Source organism: Euprymna scolopes, chromosome 2 (assembly GCF_053919585.1).
Source record: "Euprymna scolopes isolate OS-2025 chromosome 2, ASM5391958v1, whole genome shotgun sequence".
NCBI lineage: Eukaryota > Metazoa > Mollusca > Cephalopoda > Sepiida > Sepiolidae > Euprymna > Euprymna scolopes.
In genome coordinates, this window is record NC_136483.1 from 26152653 (window position 1) to 26176873 (window position 24221).

Below are 24221 nucleotides of genomic sequence, written 5' to 3' on the forward strand. Positions count from 1 at the left end.
CTTTAAGATAAATAAATAATGTATTATGGAGAAATAAAAACAAACAAAAACACATCGTTATTTAGCTACTAATTTCTATAATATTCTATTCATATAAGTTAGATATGGATATTTATATAATTATAAAACTCAGATCAGCGTGCTTCCTTGGTCGTTTAGGCCGTCCATTCGGTTTTTGACTTCCGGTTTCAAAAAATTAATCTGCTAACCTATTTCATGGCCACCCTGTCTTAAGTCAGATATTAAAAGTAGCTGCTGTTATTCAAAGCAGGTCAACAATATATTTTTTGTTTTAACTTATTTTAACGTGTTTTTCTTGCAAATAAATGTAATTTAACCTCGTTGATTAAAAAAACTGATTAAAATATAAATATACTATATATAACTATAATCATATTTATAACTATATTTACTGTTTTTATTAGTGCTTCTGTGGATTCTGATGATTTTTTTTCAGGCCTTACCTAAAAAGGAGGGCAGAAACTTGCTTTTAGTAGAGACTCCTTAATTTTAATTAGTGCTTGCAGTAGTGCTCTGGATGCTTCCTGGGTTTTATTTTTTTCACTAATCATGTAAAAAAATGTTTTCTCAAGACAATAAAAGACAATATAATCTCAAAACCACTTTTTATTTTGAATATTTTTCATCTTATCCTTTAAGAGCCAACGGGTAGACTAGTATGTTTATATATTTCATGATTTCTTTTTAAGTACAAAATTTAATTATTGCAATTATGAAGCGAAGGTTAAAAAAAATCAGTAACCGGTTTCGCCCTCACTCAACAGAAACTGTATTGAGGGAGTACAATACAACTGTTTTTTTTTTGTTTTTTTTTACTTTTAATAATGAGTGAAAAAATAAAGTCTTTCCTTCATAATTTCATATTTGTATGTACTGAATTTATTCATAAACTAATTAACCGATCATATAAATTTTAGAACACAGTTACTAGGTGCAAGAGATCTTAATGTAGGATATATTTAGTTTAAGTTAGTTTTATGCAACAAGAGTAAAGGAAGGTGAAATCGCTTCAGAAAACAAACACTTAATTTCTTAGAACCTCTTTAAATTTTAGATATTTTCTAGGATTAAAATGTTTCCATAAAAATTAGAATAAGTATTCTAGACATACGGTTTAGCTTCATTATATCTTGATTTTAATCTTCACAAGAGGACAAAAACGTTCTGCTTGAGGAATTAGTTCTTATAGTCATATTATAACAGTCACAATAGAAATTATTTTTTCATTTAAAACTTTTTTTTTTTTTAACTCCAAAAGCAAAACCCGCTTAGTTGTCAGTTATACTTAAAAGACATAGCCAGGAAGAAAATAATCGCCCCAGGCATTATCTCCGTCTCTCAGAGAAGAAATGGGTTTATTGCTATTTGTTTTAACATGGGGAGTCACCACTTAATCAAGGCTCAGAGGCTACTCAAGGATAACGGTTAATGACTGAACACCGTGATAAACGGTAATATTGGAAATTGAGCATAAATTGATTATAAATTGAGTATAAATTGATTATAAGGATGGCGCAATAAGAAATTGTTTACATTTGACATGAAAACAACCATGTTATAGTCAGTTGAAAAGCAGCTCCATGATATTGTGTTCCACAGACAGGAGGCTCCACAAAAGAAGCTTTGTTCATGGAATTTTCATCATCTTTATGCCTCTCGCCTAAAGCAACCTCATTTGTAAGGGAGTGCCGACAGGGCGATGGAGGAGTTGGGTTATCTCTTATCAGAAAGAAGAGAGAAAGGAAAAAAGGAAAAGAAAAAAAAAATCTGAAAATGAAAGAAAGAAAATAAAGAACACAAACAATATGAATTGGAACAAATATACTGAAGACATTGCCTAGCCTGCTGCAAAGAAAATGGACTCTCTCTACCGTGCTAGAAAATTATGGACACCAGAGAGCACTTATATCTTTACAAAGCTATAATTCGCCCCTACATAGAGTATTATTGACACATTTGGGCTGGTGCATCTACCACTAGTCTCTCACTTTTAGACACGGTCCAAAAAAGAGTTTCCAATCTAATAGGTCCCGCACTATCAACCAAGCCATCCTATCCCTGCAATGTCGCATCCCTATGCTAGTTTTACAAATACTTTAATCGAATGTACTCTGATGAACTCATAGCACTTGTACCCCTTCGACATACATACTCCTGACTAATCCGAGAAGCAGCAAAATTTTACTCCTTCACTGTTGAGGTCCTGAGATACCTGGAAGCCTTCTATTCTCATAGTTTCTTCCCTCGAACTGCTAAACTGGAATTTTCTCCCTGTTTCCTGCTTCACTGACTGTACTAATCTGCAGAAATTCAAATGTAATGTGAATAGACATCTTGCTGCTCAACTCCCCACAGTCCCCTGTTAGATATAATCCCAAATAGTAGCCCCTTACATCTGAATTGGCAATCTGCCTTGTTTGGAGTGAAAAAAAAAACAAATAGAAAAAAACAAAGGAAGAGAGTAGAGAAACTGGATAAAAGTTGTTGCATAAGCATTTATTTGTATCAAGGCCATGTGTGTAATAACACTTTAAATGCACCAGTAGTTCACCATGGCAACAAGTAACTTCAATCATTTTATTACCTCCCCTTATCCCCCTTCTCTTTCTCTCCTGTATCTTTTCCTCTAATTTTTCTTGTAAATCGCTATTTCATGACTTCACTCCCCGCTCTTATCTACCCCGCCCCAACGTCCACCTGGTTTTGTTATTTTTTTTTGGTTTTGTTTTTTGTTTTGTTTACTTTTGTTGTTCAGTGCTTTTTCACTCTTTTGAAATTGAGATTTATGAGTCATTGGTTTTTTTTTTTTTGAAGTATGGATTCTACAGGAAGAGTGGGGGTAAGAGAAATAAAGACCAAGAGGAAAGAAAGAAGTGAAGAAAAAGAGACGAGAAAAGGGGAGCGATAGCAAGAGGAAAGGAGAGAAAGAAAGAGGGAAAGGAAAGCGGGGACGAAAAAGAGAGCGAAGGAGACAGAGAGGAAGAAAGAAAATCAGAGTGAGAGAGAGAGAAAGAGAGGAAAGCAAAAAAGGGGAAAAAGCAAAAAAGGGGAAAAAAACGACCAAATGAGAAAGGAAGAGAAAAAGAAATGGAGAGAGTGAGAGAGCGAGAGAGGGGGAGGGAGAGAGAGAGAGATATTTGGTTTGGTTTATTTTACGACATATCATACCCATTTTGAATCCTGTCATTTTGTTAAAAGTTTTTATGTTTCAAGTTTTTTTTATATCTTTAAATATTTATTCATGATGTTTGGTTTGATTGTTGTGTAGAGAAAATTGTTTTTCGTTTTGCAGAACATGATTGAGTTTTGCAAAAAGAAAAGCAAAAACAATAACATCAATATTCATAGTATTTCTTGTTAAGTGTTATTTCCACGTTTCTGTCGATGTATCCTTCAACCTTCTTCAGATTTTTTTTTTTGTCAAACTTAAGAATCTGCACAGAATTTTGAGCGAACCCTTTATTTAATCCATGGAGGTAGCATGTTCTTGTTCTGTCAGCCATCATTGGGTTAAAATCCTAAGTAATTTGCTATTGTATTTAGAGTGTCAACCGCACTAACAATTGAACCTTCAACCTCCAGAGAGTGTAACTTTACAACTGAATTTTACCAAGTATTTTATCTAATACGCCACAAGTCTGTGAGGACTTCTACACAGTCATGGCTGACGGAATGAGAACATGCTGCCTCTGTGAATTAAACAAAGAGTTCTGTTTAAAACTCCGCACAGATTCTTGAGTTCAACAAGATACACCTCAAGAAGGTCGGAAGTTACATCTACCGAAATGTTGCGAAAATAGCACTCAAGATGAGAACAGTAGTTCGAAGAATCTAAATAACAAATCCTCAGTGTTTTAGATTAGGAAGCCGATATCTGCAGACAGCCTGATCTGGTAGCTTCAGTGGAGAGATAGAGAAAAAGAGGATAAAGAAGGTGAAAAAGGAATTTAAAAAAATACAGAGAAAGAGAGAGAAAGAGAGGGGGAGAGAGAATAAATATAGAAAAGGGAGGGTGTGAAAGAGACTCACAGGATTAAATAAAGAACTCAAACAACACACTGAAAATTTTTGTCTGGTTAGTGGTTCACCTATTTTATCGTATATCAACTGTTTAGAACAAGGGTTTCTTAAGCAAAAGTGTTCATGTGAAACTTGATTGCGAAAATTTTAAAATTACAGTGCATAATTTGTTGCCGATATTTTGAACAGAAAGAATGCAAACGCAGTCTTGCATACGAATTTGATTTTAGTCAGAACTGAGCAAAAGATACTTTCGCTGTACAAAATATTTCAAAGTTTATACACTGGTTGTCCTTATACAACTTTGCAACAATATACTTAAGATTCAGTTTTATTTCGTCAAAGAAGACAAAAATCGATAAATCCCTTGAACCCATAAGAAACCATGCGGATTGCCATGTAACAAAAAAATTTATTATTTAAATAAAATAATAAGCAAAAAAAAAGAAAAAAAAAAAAAAAAAAACAGAACAATTTTTGGGATTTGTATTCAAATTCGTTTTATCAGTTTGCTTTTAGTTTTTATTTTCATATCGTTCAAAAAATTAACTTTTTTAAAATAAATGTGTCACTCTAACTTCCTATTCATTTTTTTCATCTTCAAACCAGATTTTTAGTATTATAAGAAATGCAAGTTATTTGATACCAAAACATACAATATTTATTCTAAAGAATTCCTTGAACATGGTTTGTTGAAAGCAAACAGTGGAATGGAAATTGACAGTTTAGGATTGTGGACGTTCCGTGAAGAGGAGATAAAAACGCAAAAAACACGAAATTACAGTCTTGGCTGCACATTCAAATGTTGAATTGACTGTTGGACGAATCAGTCGTCACTTAATGGTTAACAGAATAAATATACTCGAACACATAGTGAGGAAATACATTCATTTTTTATTTTACTCTTATTCACTCTAAACAAGGCATAGTACCACTTAGTCGTAAAAAGCTTCTATTATCTACAGGAACACTATGTAGGGAGTTGAGTAACGAGATGTATATTCAGATTACATTTGAACTTCCACATGTCAGTACAGTCAGGTAAGCAATGACCAGGGATTAAATTCGAAAGTCTAGTACTTTAAAGGATGAAACTATTAGAATGGAAGGTTTTTCTGGATCTAGGGATTTCTAGAATGGAGGGGTGGAACTTTTCTCCTTGTCGGGTTAGTCAGAAGTATTTACACCAAGGGGGCACAAATGTTATGGGTTCATCAGAGCACATTCCATTAAAGCAGGCAACATTGTGGCAATGGGACAGGGGTTGGAGTTTGATTGATAGTGCAGGACTTATTAGGTTGGAGAATCTTTTTGGGGCCCTGTCTAAGAGAGAGAGAGAGACTAGTGGTTGATACACCAGCCAAAATGTCGCAACAATACTCCATGCATGGGCGAATTGTGGCATTGTAGAGATTAAAGATATTGTCAGGTGTGAGTTATTTTCTAGCATGACAGAGAAAGCTCACTTTCTTTGCAGCAGCCTTGGCAATGTCTTCAATGTATTTGTTTCAAATTATACTGTCTATGAATGGTAAATCGAGGAGTTTGAATGAAGAGCTCTCAGGTAACATATTATTAATTATAGCAATCGGCGGTTGAGAAAGTTTCTTGAATTTGTTGAAAGAAGCTTAGTCTTAGCAGCATCAAAAGTTGCCATCGATTAAGCCATAGATACAGACTGGTAGAGCAGTTTGGGAGGGATGTCGAAAGATACACTGCAGGCCTCATGCTTAAGGATATACAAGCTTCAACCATTAACCCCCGTTTAGTAAGGCAACTTACTAGATTATTACTAAAATACAGTTCACTCAGTTGCTTCAAACAAACATATCGGTTTTGCAGGACATCACATATTGAGGGGAGGGGGGTTTAAACTCCAATGTCAGAAATGCTTAGCTTCCACACTTGATAGAAAGTTTTTGGTTCTGATAATATTCTCAGTGCATCAAATAAAACTTAATCGGCTCTCCTCTATTATTTGATTCAGTTGCATCCCTCTTTTTCAGTTGGTTATAGTGTCATCGAATAATCCGTTTCGAATGTTTAACGATATATACTAGTCTTTCAGTTCGTGTTGCATAGCTTAAGACTTATTAAGATTTCTTTATCCATACTATTCTAATCAACACAACTTACATTACATATTTTTTATTTATAGATTTGAACCAATTGGAAAAAATTGAATCTATACAATCATCTTCAGTTCAATTCAGAGAAAATCGAAAATTTTCTCTGAATATTAAGTTTTCTAATTCATCAATATTTTTAGGTTTTAATTTAAAATTCATTTCTAGACAATAAAAGATGACTAGATAAATCTGTTAAACAGATTACATGCTCGACTTGATGTCAATCGAAAAATGAAATGTGTCAAATGTGTTTGACTTAGGAAACATATGTTCAAACAGTCAGTGGTACATCATTATGGCCATAGATAAACACGCTTCCTAATACGTTAACACACACACACACACCTCACCACCCAGTGGCTGCTATTCTAGATTTAAGTATTTTTGAAGTGTGTAACTGACATGACATATCTTTAACATAAATTTATTGTAATTTGAAAAACTTAATAGTTTTCATATAAATTACTTCGCTTAAAATTAATGAACACAATATTTCAAAATGCTTTTGGTAATTTATCCTTTTTTTATTAAACCACTTTAATTTATGCCAATATCAACAAAACTATCGTGGAATATATTATATAAATATGAAAGTAGAACAATAAGATTACAAATGAATAACACCAAACATTAATTTTCAACTATTTAAAAATTGTTACGTAACTTAGACATAAAAATAATTGTGTTTTGAATATTTGCTTCCTACTGTGTATATTATATATATATATATATATATATATATATATATATATATATATATATATATATATATAAAAGAAACTTTCTTGAAGTTACATATTTGGATTTTACCGTCACTGGATTATTTATCTTCCACTAGACCATCCATTCATGTGTAATCACCTTTTTCTTCACCATATTCCCTCTGCTTCACTTTTTTTTTGTTTTTAAGTAAGATCTTTGACTTACTTGTTGTTTCATCAAATACTTTTGCATGCAAAATCCGATCCCGCATTTTGCTAATTCCTACCCTCTGATGAGAAGGAAAGCATTTCTTCGAAACTCCGTGGATTAAGGACTATCCACTTATCTAGTGTTTCCTTTTCAGATTAAATATGTTTTTAACTCATTTCAAAGTGTTTTTAACATGTTTTATTAACTGTTTGCTCGTATATATATATATATATATATATATATATATATATATATATATATATATATATATATATATAATTATTTCAAAAGACAATTTATCATCACAACAGCTGCTTACCATTTATTTCTTGCTTCCAACGACCATTGGAATTTAGGTGGCATATAAACCTTCCCAAGATCCCAGTACTCCCTGCACTTTTCCAGTTTAGGTCTGGTTAATACTCTCCCTTTTCAGTCATTCAATACTTTGTGACAATTTACATTCATTTTGTGTAGTATCAACCCAAGCTGATCCCTTTTTTATGGGAGGGGGATAGTTTATGAGATTAAAAATATGGAACGCTTTACAAATTTGCATGTCATTCTTGTACAGGGGCCATGCTAATCTAGTAGTCTGTTTCAATTGTTGAATCTGAAGAAGGCATAATAAACTGACCTCTCGTGTAGTTCCTTTCACGTACTGAATGTGTGGTTGATGGCTTATCCGATCATTCTCACGACGTCCACTCCAATCTGTCAAAGCCAAACGCACCAACCTGAAAAAAATATAATTATTATAAAGTATTGATAATTAGATAAACGAAATTAAGCTGCATTTTATTTAGACAATTATAGGAGGGAACAATAAAATTGTTGCCCTATGAAAAAAACAACTTGGTTCCATTTCCGTTTAATAAAAACCTGTTTTATTTTTTTGCTGCAGACCATCTAATAACTGGCCAGTTGTGTACAAATCCCAAGAGGAATAAGAGCCTTCTATTGTGTCTGAAAGTGATACAATGTTCAACGAACGAGATCAGAGATGCACCACTGTACAACCCATGCTCTCTACCAATCCAAGTTATGACAACAGGACCATTGCCAGTAATCTCAAAATGCAAATCTGGACAGTTCAACGCTTGAAGGCACAGCTCAACAAAGTTTCCGGCCATGGTTATGGTATTTGGTGTGGTTTCAAATAAGGGCCACATCATGCCACCTCACATCTTTGAAGTCAGCTTGAAAGTCAACACCAAAGTGTACATGGATGTGCTGAAGAGTGTGGTTATCCCCTAGTGCAATCAGATGGCCGCTGGCAGACCCTGAGTGTGGCAGCAGAACTTGGTGCCGATCCACAAGTCCAAAGAGACCCAGGGTTGACTTCAAAAGGAGTGTTATGACTTTATACCCTTCTCTCACTGCCCCCCCCTCTTCTCTCGATCTGACCCCACTGGCCTACTTCGTTTAGTCATACATCGAGAACATCAATAACACAACCTCCACAACACCAAAGCCAGCCTGATTGCCACCATCTGCCGAGCTCCTGCTGGCGCTTGTGGAAAAGGCATGCTCCCAGTTCCGGGCCCATATCGAAGCTATATTGAATAGATGTCAGCTTTACTTCATAATCAAGTTACCTGAATTGATTTTTTTTTTTTTTAAGTTTAAAAATAAAGAGTATTGTTTTCTTTAGGGCGATAAATTTATCGTTCCACCCTGTACAAATGTTCTTTTTGGATATTAAATTTGATCATTTTATTCTGAAATCAACATTCTGCCATAGTTATAGCATTGAACATTGCTAAAGCAAAGGCTCATATTCAAAACAGCGTTTATACCTTTTGTTAATACTTTTTGATGTAATAAAGATAATCATTCTGAACATCTATGATCCTCATCCTTTTCACTTACAGAAGCAAGGTTGCAGAGGTGGAGAAATATTAGAGAGTGAATCAACATAAAGGATCGTGAGAAATACATGGATAGCTAAAAGAGAGATAGGTTTAGTTAATTATAAATTATGAATAATTAGAACAATTAAAAGAGAATATTTTCAAACATAATTCAATCCTAAAAATAAAGTCCACTTTAGCACGTACTTTGCATCAGTAAAGTATATAAGAAAAAAGACTTCTAATAACAAGCGTTTATTAACTCATATAATAATAATAATAATAATAATAATAATAATAATAATAATAATAATAATACAGTAGAACTCCCTGGATACGGTGGCCCTAGGATACGTTTTTTTTTTTCAGTTTACGATGTGGAATACAATGTTTTTCCAGCCTCTGATTACAGTATTTTCCCCACCATATGGTGTTATTTGTAATGTTACTTGATTATATAATGTGTATTATATATTGTACTGTATTTTGTTAATAATTTTAAATGCCGTATCCCGGGGTTCTACTGTAGTAATAATAATAACAACAACAACAACACAAGTGGTTCGCAAAGAGAAATCTTTGATGATGGCCTGTGTGACTACACATAGTGAGTAAATAAAAATAATGATAATAATATTTACATATACATATATATATATATATATATTCATACATATATATAAATATTAATATATATCTCTTGCATAAATCTCGTTAAATTCATTAGATGTTTTACCTCTGAATTATATTAACCTGGGAAAGCTCTCCCCCTCTTTGGGTAGAGCACTGTCGTAAAATGATTTCACCCACTGCTTAATTAGCATTATGCGAAGCTCTCTGTTTGTAAATAAACAAACAGGTCACACACTGTAAAAGCATTGGGCAAGTGTCTATATATATATATATATATATATATATATATATATATATATATATATATATGAGCATTTGATGAGATCGTTTACGATCACCAATCTCATGGGCTGGAGGTTAGAACTGCCGACTATTAACTAGATGGTTGTAGGCCAATCCCTGCTAGTTGAACCGCACAGATAAGCTGTGATACAGCAAAACAGTCTGCATGTAGATGACTATAATCCGAGGTTAATATTTTCCAGTGTTAAAGTAACCAATGAAGTTTAACAAGGTTAATACAAGGGTGACCAATATCAAAGTAGGGCAAGGTATACTTTTTATTTGTTTTTACATAAGCAGTAATATGTTGCTACACAGTCATGAGCATGTTTTGACCAGCTAGTTACTATTTACTAGAGACCTCTTCAGACAATACAACTTATATGAAAGCAAAGTTTGCTTTCAAATAAGCTGTATCGCCTGAAGAGGTCTCTAGTTACTAACTGGCTGAAACATACTCATGACTGTGCAGCAACATATTACTGCTTATTTTAAAAAAATAATATAAAGTATATATATATATATATATATATATAGTCATCCACATACAGTACTGTTTCGCTGTTTCACAGCTCATCAGTGCGGCTAGACAGGCAACTACCTCAAGCCAGGATTGAAACCCGACCGTTTATACGGCAGTCAACGCTTCTAACCATTACGCTATTGGCGGCTGCTTGAACGAGTAGTGAGTTTAACGATGTTTTGATATCATCCGAAATACCTCCGCTCGATTTGTTTACACAAAGAGCGTCGCTTATATGCTAATGGTAATTCGTTTTTCACTTCTCAATATGCTCAACTCAAGGTGAGGAGCACTATAGTCATCCACATACAGTACTGTTTCGCTGTTTCACAGCTCATCAGTGCGGCTAGACAGGCAACTACCTCAAGCCAGGATTGAAACCCGACCATTTATACGGCAGTCAAGGCTTCTAACCATTACGCTATTGGCGGCTGCTTGAACGAGTAGTGAGTTTAACGATGTTTTGATATCATCCGAAATACCTCCGCTCGATTTGTTTACACAAAGAGCGTCGCTTATATGCTAATGGTAATTCGTTTTTCACTTCTCAATATGCTCAACTCAAGGTGAGGAGCACTATAGTCATCCACATACAGTACTGTTTCGCTGTTTCACAGCTCATCAGTGCGGCTAGACAGGCAACTACCTCAAGCCAGGATTGAAACCCGACCGTTTATACGGCAGTCAAGGCTTCTAACCATTACGCTATTGGCGGCTGCTTGAACGAGTAGTGAGTTTAACGATGTTTTGATATCATCCGAAATACCTCCGCTCGATTTGTTTACACAAAGAGCGTCGCTTATATGCTAATGGTAATTCGTTTTTCACTTCTCAATATGCTCAACTCAAGGTGAGGAGCACTATAGTCATCCACATACAGTACTGTTTCGCTGTTTCACAGCTCATCAGTGCGGCTAGACAGGCAACTACCTCAAGCCAGGATTGAAACCCGACCGTTTATACGGCAGTCAAGGCTTCTAACCATTACGCTATTGGCGGCTGCTTGAACGAGTAGTGAGTTTAACGATGTTTTGATATCATCCGAAATACCTCCGCTCGATTTGTTTACACAAAGAGCGTCGCTTATATGCTAATGGTAATTCGTTTTTCACTTCTCAATATGCTCAACTCAAGGTGAGGAGCACTATAGTCATCCACATACAGTACTGTTTCGCTGTTTCACAGCTCATCAGTGCGGCTAGACAGGCAACTACCTCAAGCCAGGATTGAAACCCGACCGTTTATACGGCAGTCAAGGCTTCTAACCATTACGCTATTGGCGTCTGCTTGAACGAGTAGTGAGTTTAATGATGTTTTGATATCATCCGAAATACCTCCGCTCGATTTGTTTGCACAAAGAGCGTCGCTTATATGCTAATGGTAATTCGTTTTTCACTTCTCAATATGCTCAACTCAAGGTGAGGAGCACTATAGTCATCCACATACAGTACTGTTTCGCTGTTTCATATATATATATAATCTTTGTTGCACTAATATTTTTCGTATTGATGTATGCTTTTTTTTTTAAATCATTTTATGAATCATTTTGGACATTAAGAATAAATTTTGTATGTAAAAATAGAAAAACTTATTTTCTCTAATTTGTACATTGAAAGCCAATTATAATTTTGAACCATTTTTGTGATAAAAATAAACGGCTGATAAAATTAGACGAAGAATGTGGAATTTGGATTGTTGAAGTCATTTCATTGTTATAACTTTTTAACAAGAAGCGGACATTTGGATTTTTTTTAACCTTTAAAATTTACTGACATCGCTTAGAAGTAATAGTGTTTACTTCATCAGAAATGCATATACTAAACACAATTCATATGAATAAATAAGTTGGTTTCCTTTTTGTTAACATTGATATCCCTGATAGAATCAGATATTCACAGGAGAGACTACATGAAAGTTACTGAACATCTCTAGTGAATGCGATGCTATGTATTCAGGCCTTGAATATGGCATGCCTAGTCATGTTATGTTGGCGTCAATATTTACTTCAACTTCGCCATCATAACATATCAGCACATTTATATTATTTAGATTCTTTGAACTACTGTCCTCATCTTGAGTCTTATTTTCACAACGTTTCGGTTGATGTAATCTCCGACCTTCTTCAGGTGTATCTTATTGAATTCAGGAATCTTTCTGTTGAATTTGGGAATCTGGAAAGAATTTCAAAAGGATTCATGGTGTAGTGGATAAAGTACTTGATAAAAATTCAGTTGTAAAGTTACATTCTTCTGGAGGTTGAAGGTTCATGTCTCAGTGCGGCCGACACTCAAAATACAATTGCAAATTACCTAGGACTTCTACCCAGTCATGGCTGATAGAATGAGAGAATGCAACCTTGAAATTCTAAAAAGACTCCCGAGGTCAACAAAATACACCTGAGAAAGGTTGGAGGTTACATCGACCGAAACGTTGTGAAAATAATACTCAAGATGAGAACAGTAGTCTGAAGAATCCGAATAATAGGAATAATCAATCGTCATCTCTAAAAATTCAAAAACATGATATCAGCGAATATTCTAAAATTGTATGACCCATTGATGTGTCTGTGGTGATAAAGATAATTGCAGAATAATATCAAATATGAAATTATGATTGATAAAGACACGACGCAAGGTTCATCTGTTGCTCAATGTGGTTGTGGCTAATCCCATTGGTGGATTCAGTCATGTGACATACGTACACTAGAAGTTTTGGAGTAATATAAATAATTTGAAGTAAATGTCAATTGCTGAACAGATTAGGACTCGGAAACTTGTCAATAATTTAAGGTCTTAAAAAGGGTAACAACCGCTTGATAGCTCACCCTGGAGAACAACCTATTTATTTTCAACAATATAATTTAGTTATATGTGTACAATATTTTTTCATCTTTTCTATATGAAGCAAAACTGTTGATAATTCTGCTTGTTTGAACATTGAATGTTTTATACTGTTGGAGGAAGGGCGAATGAAACAAAGTGGTAGAAAGATGTGAATACGGAGAATGGGAAATTGTAGGAGGAATGGAATGGCGTAAATAAAGAGGAGATGAGACAAGTAGTGGGGAATGGCATAAATAAACAAAAGATGTAAATAAAGAAGAGTGACATTTTGAAAAGGGTTTTTGATTGGAAGACTAAAAGATTTAACGCATCACAACTTCATCTGGCAGAGACTTTGTTGATTCGGTTACAGCTGTTTAATGTTAAATGTGTAATTTATTTTAGAAACAATCGTACATCAAATATTTGTTGTGTTTAAATTCTTGAAACTGCTATAAAAATGTATTAATTTTATTAATTTCTCTCAGATATATGTATATAAGAAACTCGTTTCTTATCGTTGAGCACGTTCAGTTGAAATAAAAGTCGGCCAATTTAGCTCTTATGCACAGATCATCATATAATGATTAGATCACTCAGACAGATGTTAAAAAAGCAGTTTAAAAAATAAATGTTTAAATTACAACAGTATTTCTCATAGTAAACCGTGGCCGAATGGATTAGGTCCTTGCTAATGAAGCCAGAGATAGATTCAAACCCAACAACAGAAGCTATCGACCGGTGTTAATCGTGACACCATGCACTGATGATTCCTGAAAGGATGAAACACTAGTGTCTGTAAGTACTTAATAATTATTATAGTAAATAATTATATATATATATATATATATATATATATATATATAAAAGTTTATTTGTTAGAACTGTTCGTCTGTGGAACACAATACCACGAGGTTACTTCTCAGCTAACTACAACATAGTCGTTTTCAAGTCTAATGTAAACAAACTTAAATAACCAAATTCTGCTCAATCATCATCATCATTACCAATCATCACGGTATTATTTCACTGTCTATCTGACGTTCATTTGACCCTTATCCTTGAGTGACCTTTGAGCCTTGATAAGAGCTAACACCCTAGAAATAAAAATGGTTTAGAAATCAGTACAAAAAAACAAACCTAACAACAGTATCGTGTCAAACTCTGGAATCTTTCTGTTGAATTTGAGAATTTGCACAGAAATTTGAATGGAACCCTTTATTTAATCTAAGTGAGTAGTATGCTCTTGTTCCGTTAACCATGTCTGGATAAAAGTCCTAAGTAATTCTCAATTGAATTTTTAATGCCGTCTGCACTAAGGATTGAATCTCAACCTTCAAAAGAGTGTAACTTTACAACTAAATTTGAAGATTCAATCCTCAGTGCGGCAACACTAAACACAATTATGAATTATTTAAAATTTCTACCCAGATTCTGGAGTTCGATAAAAAGATTCACGAGTTCACCAGAAAGATTCCAGAGTTTGACACGATACACATGAAGAAGGTCGAAGTTTACATCGATTGAAATATGAAAATAACACTCAAGATAAGAACAGTAGTCTAAACAATAAAAATGATAGCAAAGATGGTGAGAATTTAACCAAATTTAAAAATCGTGAAACTGACTATGACACAGACCATATTCTAATGATTCAGACTTTGAGAAATTCTTTTCTTTTTTTTTTTCTTTTTTTTTTTTGAAGATAAACGACTGTATACACAAGATCATAAGAAAATCGAACAGTTTTTAAATTCAATGAGTTGTTTAGTATTGCTTGTTGGGTCAAACAATGATACTCACTAGAAAGCCACCTCTGCCAACACTCACTTTAACTAATAAATTATTGTCTGCCTTAAGGAATAAAAACGAATGCAAAATAAACACGTGATGTTGTTTAACCAATTACTGCTTTTTATCCCCCCCCCTTCCCACCGCTTAATTTTCAAACACAAAATAAGGTTGTTAACCTGATTGGAGTGTTGAGAAACAAAAAATAAAAATAAAAAAAAAACAAAGGACAAGACAAAAAAAGTACGGAAACTTACAATTAAAAGACGTAAATGAACAGGAAATGATATGAATGAATTAAAAGAAAATAATAATATTTATAGTTTGAACTGACTAAATAAAAAGGAATGTGAATCAGAAATAAATGACACAGATGCCTATAGAGCAATGATGGTTCAATGGTGATAAATAAGAAAAGTAGATAGATAATAATAAGTTGTAAAGGTAAGTATCATTTATAATTTATAATTATCATCCGATTTATCGGCCAAAGTTAAATACTGTGTATGCCTTGGTGTGACACGTATAATTAAGCCACCCATTTCGAATTAGGAAAAAGTTGTTTACGATTTGTCAAAAACGATTTCCGAAAACAAAAACTCCAGTGCTCGACATATCACTATATAAAGTTAGGTATGTTTATGTGTTTGTATTATTTCTATGGATGGATATTGTGAGTTGAATCCAGTTTTATGCAAAGGGGGCGAGAGGACGTAGAAGCCTTTCATGAAAATTCAGATGCCACCAAGTTTTGTGAATAGGCATTAGACAGCAACAAATACTAATTCTTCAAATTTCGTTTATTTTTTATTATTTTTTAATGTTTAAGAGGCATAATGAGGGGAAAATCTTTGATTTGAACTGTTCCCTTGCAATAGGTGCATGCTAATCTTGGTTGCTTCACTCTAGGTCTCTCTGCAGTATCACCACATAAGTATCAGTGCCGATGTTCCAATGTCTATTTTTTGAAAAGGCGTGAAAGTGTACTTTTCTATCAAGATTCTTTCCCCATCGACAGTTGATATTTGTACAAAACGTATTCGTTTGTTGCTGATGATTGAAGGAGGATAATGGTGTCTTTTAAAATTTGATGGAGTGACCTATACGTCTACTGCCTTGCAAAAAGCTTATACCACTTCATCAAAGTATTTTAGAAAAGACTTATTATTTTAATTGATTTCAACTGATTAACAATCATAGATAATAAGAAGTAACATGCATATAACCTATCACGAAAGAGAGAGAGAGAGAGAGAGAGAGAGAGAGAGAGAGAGAGGGGAGATTAACCTGAATAAATGTCATCTATATTATAAATCTCCCCTGTTTGCTTAAATGTATGTATGTATATATGTTTTTATGTCTGCCTAAAATTTTCAACAGAGGCGACGGATTTTCACGAGATCAGTATCGTTTGGAAGTTCAACCCTTCGGACAACAAATATTAAAAAATTGGCTAAAAACATTCCCTCAACTTAGCACTTTTCTTCAGGGAGGGGTCACTTTTTTCGCCGATATTTTCAAATCACCCCCCTCTTTTCGATTGACTAGCCTTAATTTAAACGTCCGTCACTTCCGGTTTGACAATGGACGTAACAGCAAAGACGTCACGTTTTTTTTCACATTCTTTTCCTCCTTTGCGGTACGAGTTCTAGCCTGCCTGCCTGCCTACTACCACTTTTTTTTTTTTTTTTTTTGCTCAACACACATCTCCAAACAACCGGGCACCCAGACTAGTATAATATAAACTGATCAGAAAGCAATTAGTAAGAATATAACAAACAGATGAGTATAATGATTGCCAAGTAAAGAAAAAAATTAAGTACAACACAAATATTTGTGTGATTCCATAAAGGTCTTTCACACTTTTCATTTACTAAGGGGTCACCACTTATCAAAGTCGAAAGGTCACTCAAGGATGTGTAGATGGTGTAGCAACACCATGAAGATTGATAACGATGGTAGAAGTTAGTTAAACGAGCAGCTCAAACAGAATTTGTTTACATTGGATTTGAAAATGACAATGTTGTAGTCAGCTGGGAAGCAGCTTCGCGGTATTGCATTTCACAGACGGGTATTAAAAAATTGCTTATGGTCGTTTCGTTCAGATTTAGGTAGAGAGAGAAATAAAAGGAGAAACTATTTACCATGTTTGCAACTAGACAAGTTTTTGTTGTATTCACTGGTGTGTCCTGGTTGAATTCTTTCCTACATGTAGATAGTGAACTAGCAGGAAGATCTATCATTGCCCTTGATCGAATAAGGAACTTTATTTCCTTTTGCCCCCTGCCCATAACATCATATTATCGGTTTTATTTTATTTTTAGTATTTTTATATTTTATATATTCAATTTTTGAAGCGGAACCCAAGAATGTACTCAGTATTGATTGAGTGGAAAATAAACCAAGTAAATTGAAAGTAATTTTAAAGCTAGTAAATTTATAGATTTTCTTTCTTTGAAGCAGAATCTTGAATCCATTATTTCATATTTCTATAATTTTCAAGTTATAAATCCAATTAAGAAAAACAGTTTTATTTCTTTTCAAACGTGAATGCTAATCACATTATTCTGTCCACTGTAATTAAAATGATAGATACTTATCCCAGTACCCTGGATAAAGTAGTTTCAGAATATATACAGTTATTGGGATTTATCTCCAAAACCCTAGATAGAGTTTGTGAACAAACAAACAAACAGGGACTACAACTTATATATATATATATGTTGAATATGGATGTCTACACGTTGGTCAAATAAATAAATATAAGTAATGTTAATATCTGGTTAGATTTGTTCCAAGGGAAGTAACTCTGCCTCGCTTTATTAAGTAAATTTAATTATTTAAAATTACGATATAACGGAGTTTCCAGATTATATTTAAACTTAAGAAAACGTAAGTATAGTTTTTGAATTGTATTATTTTGAAAATTATAATTGTAATGATTAATAAGCTTGATTATAATGGCTAATAGAATTGTATTGTGTATGGTTTTCAATTCAAATCAATTAATTAGTTATGATAACCGTCCGTAAAGATCAATCGTTTTTTGTTCGTTTTTTTTTTTGTTTTTTTTTAGCTTAGTTTAGTTTCGTATATATAAACATGTATAATAGTTTATAATTTGTTGATATTATTTTCATAAGTATGTATACACAAATTAAAATTAATAAATTTACTAATTATTAAATAGAACATTTTGGTAGAAGATACATAAATTAATTAAAATTGTTGGTACGAATAGTTGGGTTTAATGACTTTGTTTGATAAAAATTCCATATGGCATAATGGAAAAATGAAAAGGTATTTGCAGCTTCTCTTCCAATTTTCGGATTTTAATCATGTCAAATCACATTTCAGTTCCTTTTGACGGATTGATTGTTGCTATTTCTTCTGATGAGTTAAGAGCATAATAGATTCACTGATTGATATAATAATTAAGTATTTGATTTTACGCTACGAAACAGATACTGTCAAGAATAGGATCCTGAACAGAAGTGTGCGTTCTATACCAACCATTATCAATGGACCAGAGGTCATCTCGTCAGCGTCAGACAAGGCCAAACTATTTGCAAAGAACTTTGCAGCTAATTCTACCCTATGCGACGAAGGCCATCAACTCCCCATATTTCCTCCTATAACACAGAACATGCTAGGTAACATACAAATATCCGTGCATGAGGTCGCCAAGCTTATCAAGAACCTTGATTCCAGTAAAGCAACTGGCCCTGACGGCATCCCAATTATAGTGTTAAAAAAGCTTCAACCAGAACTTGCTCCCATACTTACGAAACTGTTTGAGGGCTGCCTTAAGGAGAAGTGCTTTCCGACTCCCTGGAAGACCTCATCAGTTTGCCCTGTATTTAAGAATTCAGGTGATAAGTCATCTCCCTCTCAGTACAGACCAATAAGTCTCCTGTGTGTTATGAGTAAGTTACTGGAATCCATATTAAATAGAGAAATAGTCAACCACCTCAGCAGAAACAACCTTCTTAGTGACACACAATATGGTTTCTGCTCTGCAAGATCTACTGCAGATGTGCTGACGGTTATATCTCACAGGATTAGTAAATCTCTTGACAAAGGTTTCCTTTCTAGGGCAATTGCTCTTGACATATCAAAAGCCTTCGACAAGGTATGGCATAAGGGTCTACTTCACAAGATTTCCAGCTACAGTATAACTGGAAATGTTTTCTCAATCATTAAATCATTTCTCTCCGATAGGCTCATAAGAGTGGTTGATGGACAAAAATCAGAGGCCTGCAGTATTAATGCTGGAGTCCCTCAGGGGTCAATCCTGGGCCCAACTCTCTTCCTGATCTACATCAATGACCTCCCTAAACACATACTTAAATCACTCGTTGACATCCATGCTGATGACACGACCATCTATGGCAACACATCAAAGGCTGTAAATGACAAAGTTCTCTCTGATTCTCTCTCCTCTGATCTCGAGCGCGTGGTTCAGTGGGGGAAGACGTGGCTGGTTACCTTTAATGCATCTAAAACCAAACTCCTATCCTTACATCATCAACGCTCTGATCCCCATCTGGCATCAATTGTGATGGATAGCTCTCGTCTGAGAGAGGCCCTGTGTTTTGACAAGCTTCTGGGTTTGACCTTTACTCCTGATCTGAAATGGAACACGTACATCATCTGTTTCCAAGGTCACTGGAAAGATGGTGGGATCCTTCTACCGCTCCAGAGGATATCTCACTCCTGATGCAATTCTCTATCTATATAAAAGCCAAGTACGTCCAAGGATGGAATACTGCTGCCATATCTGGGCAGGAGCTGCTAAAAACAGCCTATCCTGCCTTGACAGAGTACAAAATAGACTTCGTGGCTTAGTGGGGGATGCCCTTTTCTCTACCCTGCAACCTCTCTCCCACAGAAGAGACGTTGCGAGCCTATCCTTGTTTTATCGTTATTTCCATGGCAGGTGCTCGTCTGAACTCCAATCTCTGGTCCCCCCCCCCCGCCAATCTTTCACGAAAAACACCCATCTAGCCGAATCCACTGTGAAAAATTTCCCCCACTCTTTATCTGTGCCTAAATCAAAACGTGGATTCCATGAGCAAAGCTTCTTTCTTAGAACTGCACGCCTGTGGACCTCTGTTCCATCTGCCTGCTTCCCACCTGACTACAACTTGGATGTGTTCAAGTCCAACGTTAACAAATTCCTAATGAACCGCCCCCTTAAGTAAACACTTCATCAAATCTCCACACTAACGTAATGTACTTGCAATAACTCTTATCCCTGAGTGGCTTCCGGGCCTTGATAAGTGGTGACCACTGTGTAAAAAAAAAAAAAAAAAAAAGAAAAAGAATTGTATAAGTCAACTGAATTAAAGGAATAAATTATAAGATGGTCAACATCACGAATTTTGGAGTATAAATTTTTGTCCTTTATTCTCTATATTGCTCTGTAATTACATTGAGCTTCTTAAATAAGGATTGATATATATTATAAAAAAATATATTTCTACAGAAATTATATATATATATATATATATATATATATATATATATATATATATATAATTTGGAAGTAGCATAATATAGCTGTTGCTTAAGAGAACAAATATTTTATGATTTTTTTATAGCTACCACGTGAGTATATTTCACAAATGCAAAAGAACCTCAGGAGGACAGCAGAAACGGTTTGGGACAGCTTGAATGTATCCTTCAGCTTAGTTTGTACTCTGACTCTTGGAAAAACCTAGCTCAAAACAGATGTTCTTAGTTCACAGTGTTTCTTAAAAGTTGTTTGGAAAATCTCCACAGGCCGTCTCGCTATACGCTTATAAAATCATCAAAGTATTTTAGAAAAGACTGATTATTTTGATTGATTTCAATTGATTGACAATCATAGATAATAAGTAACATGCATATAACCTATCACGGGAGAGAGAGAGAGAGACAGAGAGAGAGAGAGAGGGGGGCGAGAGAGAGGAGCGGCTTAGTCTGAATAAATGTCATACAATATAAATTGACCGGGAAGCAAGATTGATATAATACTAGCAGAGTGACCCAACGTTGCCCGGGATTGAATGATGATCAATGAATGTTTCACACTCCCATATTTTTATTGTCGTCGAAATCGATGAAATAGGCAATTTTTCAATCAACTCGATTGATTGCCGGCTCAAATTGGGGATATCATAATAATATATGATACTTGTTATAATGGTGTGAGAAAGGAACTTATAGAAATTTCGACATACAGTGGTTCTTCACAGAAGAAAGTCAGTGAAACGTTATACAGAAAGAGAACATTCGATAGAAACAGGGCAAATAAAGAACATTGTCTACCAAGAGGAGGTGGATTGAACGAGAAAATTAAAGATTGTTGCTTTAATGTGATTTTATTATTTGTATTGAACTATGTAGCACAATATTACTTTCTGAGTATTTATTAAGTTATCTCATTTGGATCAGTTCTATATTTGAAATACAATGGGCACTATTTTCATATAAATGTTAATGAACTCATATTTGCTGCGTGTCATTGGTTTTGTCTGTTCAAAAAACTAATATTCTGCACTATACAGAAAAATATCAGCTTTATGAAAGCATATTTGTTGATTAAACATATTTCTCATTCCATGAAATTTCCATGCATCCAACTAGTTAGTAAGAGTATAGCAAACAGAAGAAGAAAAAAGATGAAGAAAAGATGAAGATTACCAAATTGGAAAGAAATGCAATATAGTACAACATAAATATTTGAGTATTTCCTACTTCATATTAACATATACTGTCGAGGTTGAATTCTTTTGTCTTTTTGCTTCTCGCCCATAACACTATATTACTTACTTGCTTTGTAAATGAATTCGCCTGGATCGTAACATGCAGTAAAATCTCCCTTTTAAAAGAGATTGGTTGAGGGAGATGATCCTGCATTGTGTCCCTATTTGGGAATAGTAGACAAAATGGATTTTGTCTATGACTGATTGGATGGCAGCAAAGATTTTTGTTTATTTTTTTCTGAGAATGATCACGCCGATGGCATAGCCAAAGTTAGTCAGGAAGAAGAAACAGAAATACTAGCAAACTCAGTAACTTAAATAAAAACAAGAAGTTTTTAAATTACCTTCACCGTGGAGTATAGGTTAGCGAAAGTGCAGACAGAATCAAAATGAAGAAAGGAAGTGAAAAGGTTTGGCTGGTAAAAGTCTTCTTGGAATAATATGTTTTCAGCCAAGATAACTTCATGCGGCTGTTTGCGATTCCCAAAGGAGCTGATGTAGTCCTTCAAGGGTCAGTTGAAATTAATGCAACTTCAAGATTGATTGGTTTTCATGTGACTCAATCACCCCAAAATAGCATATCATTCAAACACATCATGTAAAGCACCTACTCCTAAAAAACATTAGATTATTTTCTAGAATAGTGACTTCTCTAACAAAAAAAAAAAATACCGGTTTTTCTTTAGTTTAGAAACATAACAAATGGCATAATACTTAACTTTCCGTTATAAACTTAATTCTATTTTCTAATAAAAATGATTTTAAATCACTTTCGAATGCCAGAGGCTATAGTGGAAACACTGGTTTGGGCCATCTTTTTGTAATTACTAGCATTTCAGCCCGGCGTTGGCCGGGTGTTTGGCTGTGTATATTGAGAAAAAAAAAAAGTGGTAGTAGGAAGGCAGGCTCGAACCCGTACCACAAAGGAAGAAAAGAATGGGAAAAAAACTTACATCTTTGCTGTTACGACCACCGCCAAACCGGAAGTGACTTATGTTTAAATTAAGGCTAGACAATCGAAAAGAGAGGATATCTTTAAAAAATATCGGCAAAAAAAGCGACCCCCCCCCTGTAGAAAAGTGCCCAGTTGAAGGTGAAGATATAAATATTTTTAGCCAATTTTTCGATATTTGTCATCTGAAAGATCAAACTTCAAAACGATACTGATTTTGTAAAAATCCGTCGCCTCTGTCGAAAGTTTTAGGCAGACATACAAACATACATACATTTATATATTGGTAACTAAAGATTTTCGACCCAAACCGATTAAAAATCTTGCCCTATCTCTGAATACCCCTTATGTAAAATTTCAAATGTTTAGACCAGAAATTGTTTGAGTAATTTGGTAGAGACCGCAGAGGTCAATTTCTTTTTAACTTTGACCCCTATTATGACCCCTTAACATTTATTGTTTTGGGCTCAAATCAAGTTATTAAGTTAGATTCATGTCCAAGGAACCTATATCTAAAATTTCAAGTGTTTAGACCCAAAATTGTCAGTTCTCAAAGGTCAAATCGTTGAACTTTGACCCCTTAACAGCCAAATTTTTCGCCGAAAATGGATTACAAAGATTTTCCTAAATCTCAGTACCCTGTATATCAAATTTCGAGTCTGTAGACTTAAAATTGAGTTATTGCGTAGGGAAATGTGCACAAAAAAAAGTGATCATCATAATCTTCTCGTGCTACCAGATTAGACTATCTGAAGATACCGGCTTTTTAACCCAAAATGCACCGAACATCAACGCAAAAGCAATACCAATATTTTCTCTCTACAAAACAATCACAAAATTACATAAAATAAATTGAAGAGTTGATATGCAATAAAACAAAACACCCAAACAACCACGCTCAATCTTTGGAATTCGAATGTATTTTTGAAGTCTTTAAACTGTCATTTAGAGTGCAATTTCTGGCTAGAATAGAAACTTATATGCCGGTATTAGGTGCCAAGTATTATGGTGAGTTCATATCAATTAAAGAAAAACAGTATTTCTTAGAAAAGAATTTAAAAAATTGTACAAGTACAGCAATCGTGCAGATACTTTTTAATTAATTAGAATCCTTTTATTACCTACTTTTGTATAATTCGATGATATCCTCACTAATTAGATTTGAGTCACGTATTATGATGGCTTAGAATTTTCATCTGGTTACATTACCTGTTATGTGTGTTAGAGTTCAGCATTATGTCTGTTGTTAATTGACTGAAACAAAAACTAAGTCCTCGTCCCCACCTTCCCAAAACTAATGCTCTACAAGTTTTAATCAAAACTGATTCATGTTGTTATTCTAAATAATAAACAATAATTTATTTATATATCCATTTCATCAGAGTCAGATATAAGCCTTTGTGTATAAGTGAAAAGAGTAAAGCTGATGTTTTATAATATAATAAATAATTAAAATAATAAAAAGGGGGGAAAATGAAGACTTTAAATAAAAGGAAAATAAAAATTGTAAAATAACGTAAAGAAATTAAATGAA

The 24221-nt window shown here is 34.2% G+C and overlaps 1 protein-coding gene, 1 long non-coding RNA gene and 1 other non-coding gene across 3 annotated transcripts in view; 1 reads left to right on the forward strand and 2 right to left on the reverse strand.

Moving 5' to 3' along the window:
• The window catches only part of LOC145290012 (F-box only protein 25-like), a 143688-nt gene that overhangs the window by 36326 nt on the left and 83141 nt on the right, over positions 1-24221 (reverse strand). The window contains exon 2 of the mRNA XM_080136455.1: positions 7720-7819. Within this exon, the coding sequence (XP_079992581.1) occupies positions 7720-7819 (100 nt within the window). The remainder of the gene's footprint in view (positions 1-7719; positions 7820-24221) is intronic.
• Positions 7612-7715, reverse strand: LOC145243558 (U6 spliceosomal RNA). Its single transcript, XR_013862907.1, has one exon. It is a non-coding gene; the product is annotated as a U6 spliceosomal RNA (small nuclear RNA).
• LOC145290028 (uncharacterized) overlaps positions 15162-24221 on the forward strand; it is a 105427-nt gene continuing 96367 nt past the window's right edge. Inside the window, exon 1 of the long non-coding RNA XR_013869314.1 lies at positions 15162-15430. This is a non-coding gene — a long non-coding RNA (uncharacterized LOC145290028). The remainder of the gene's footprint in view (positions 15431-24221) is intronic.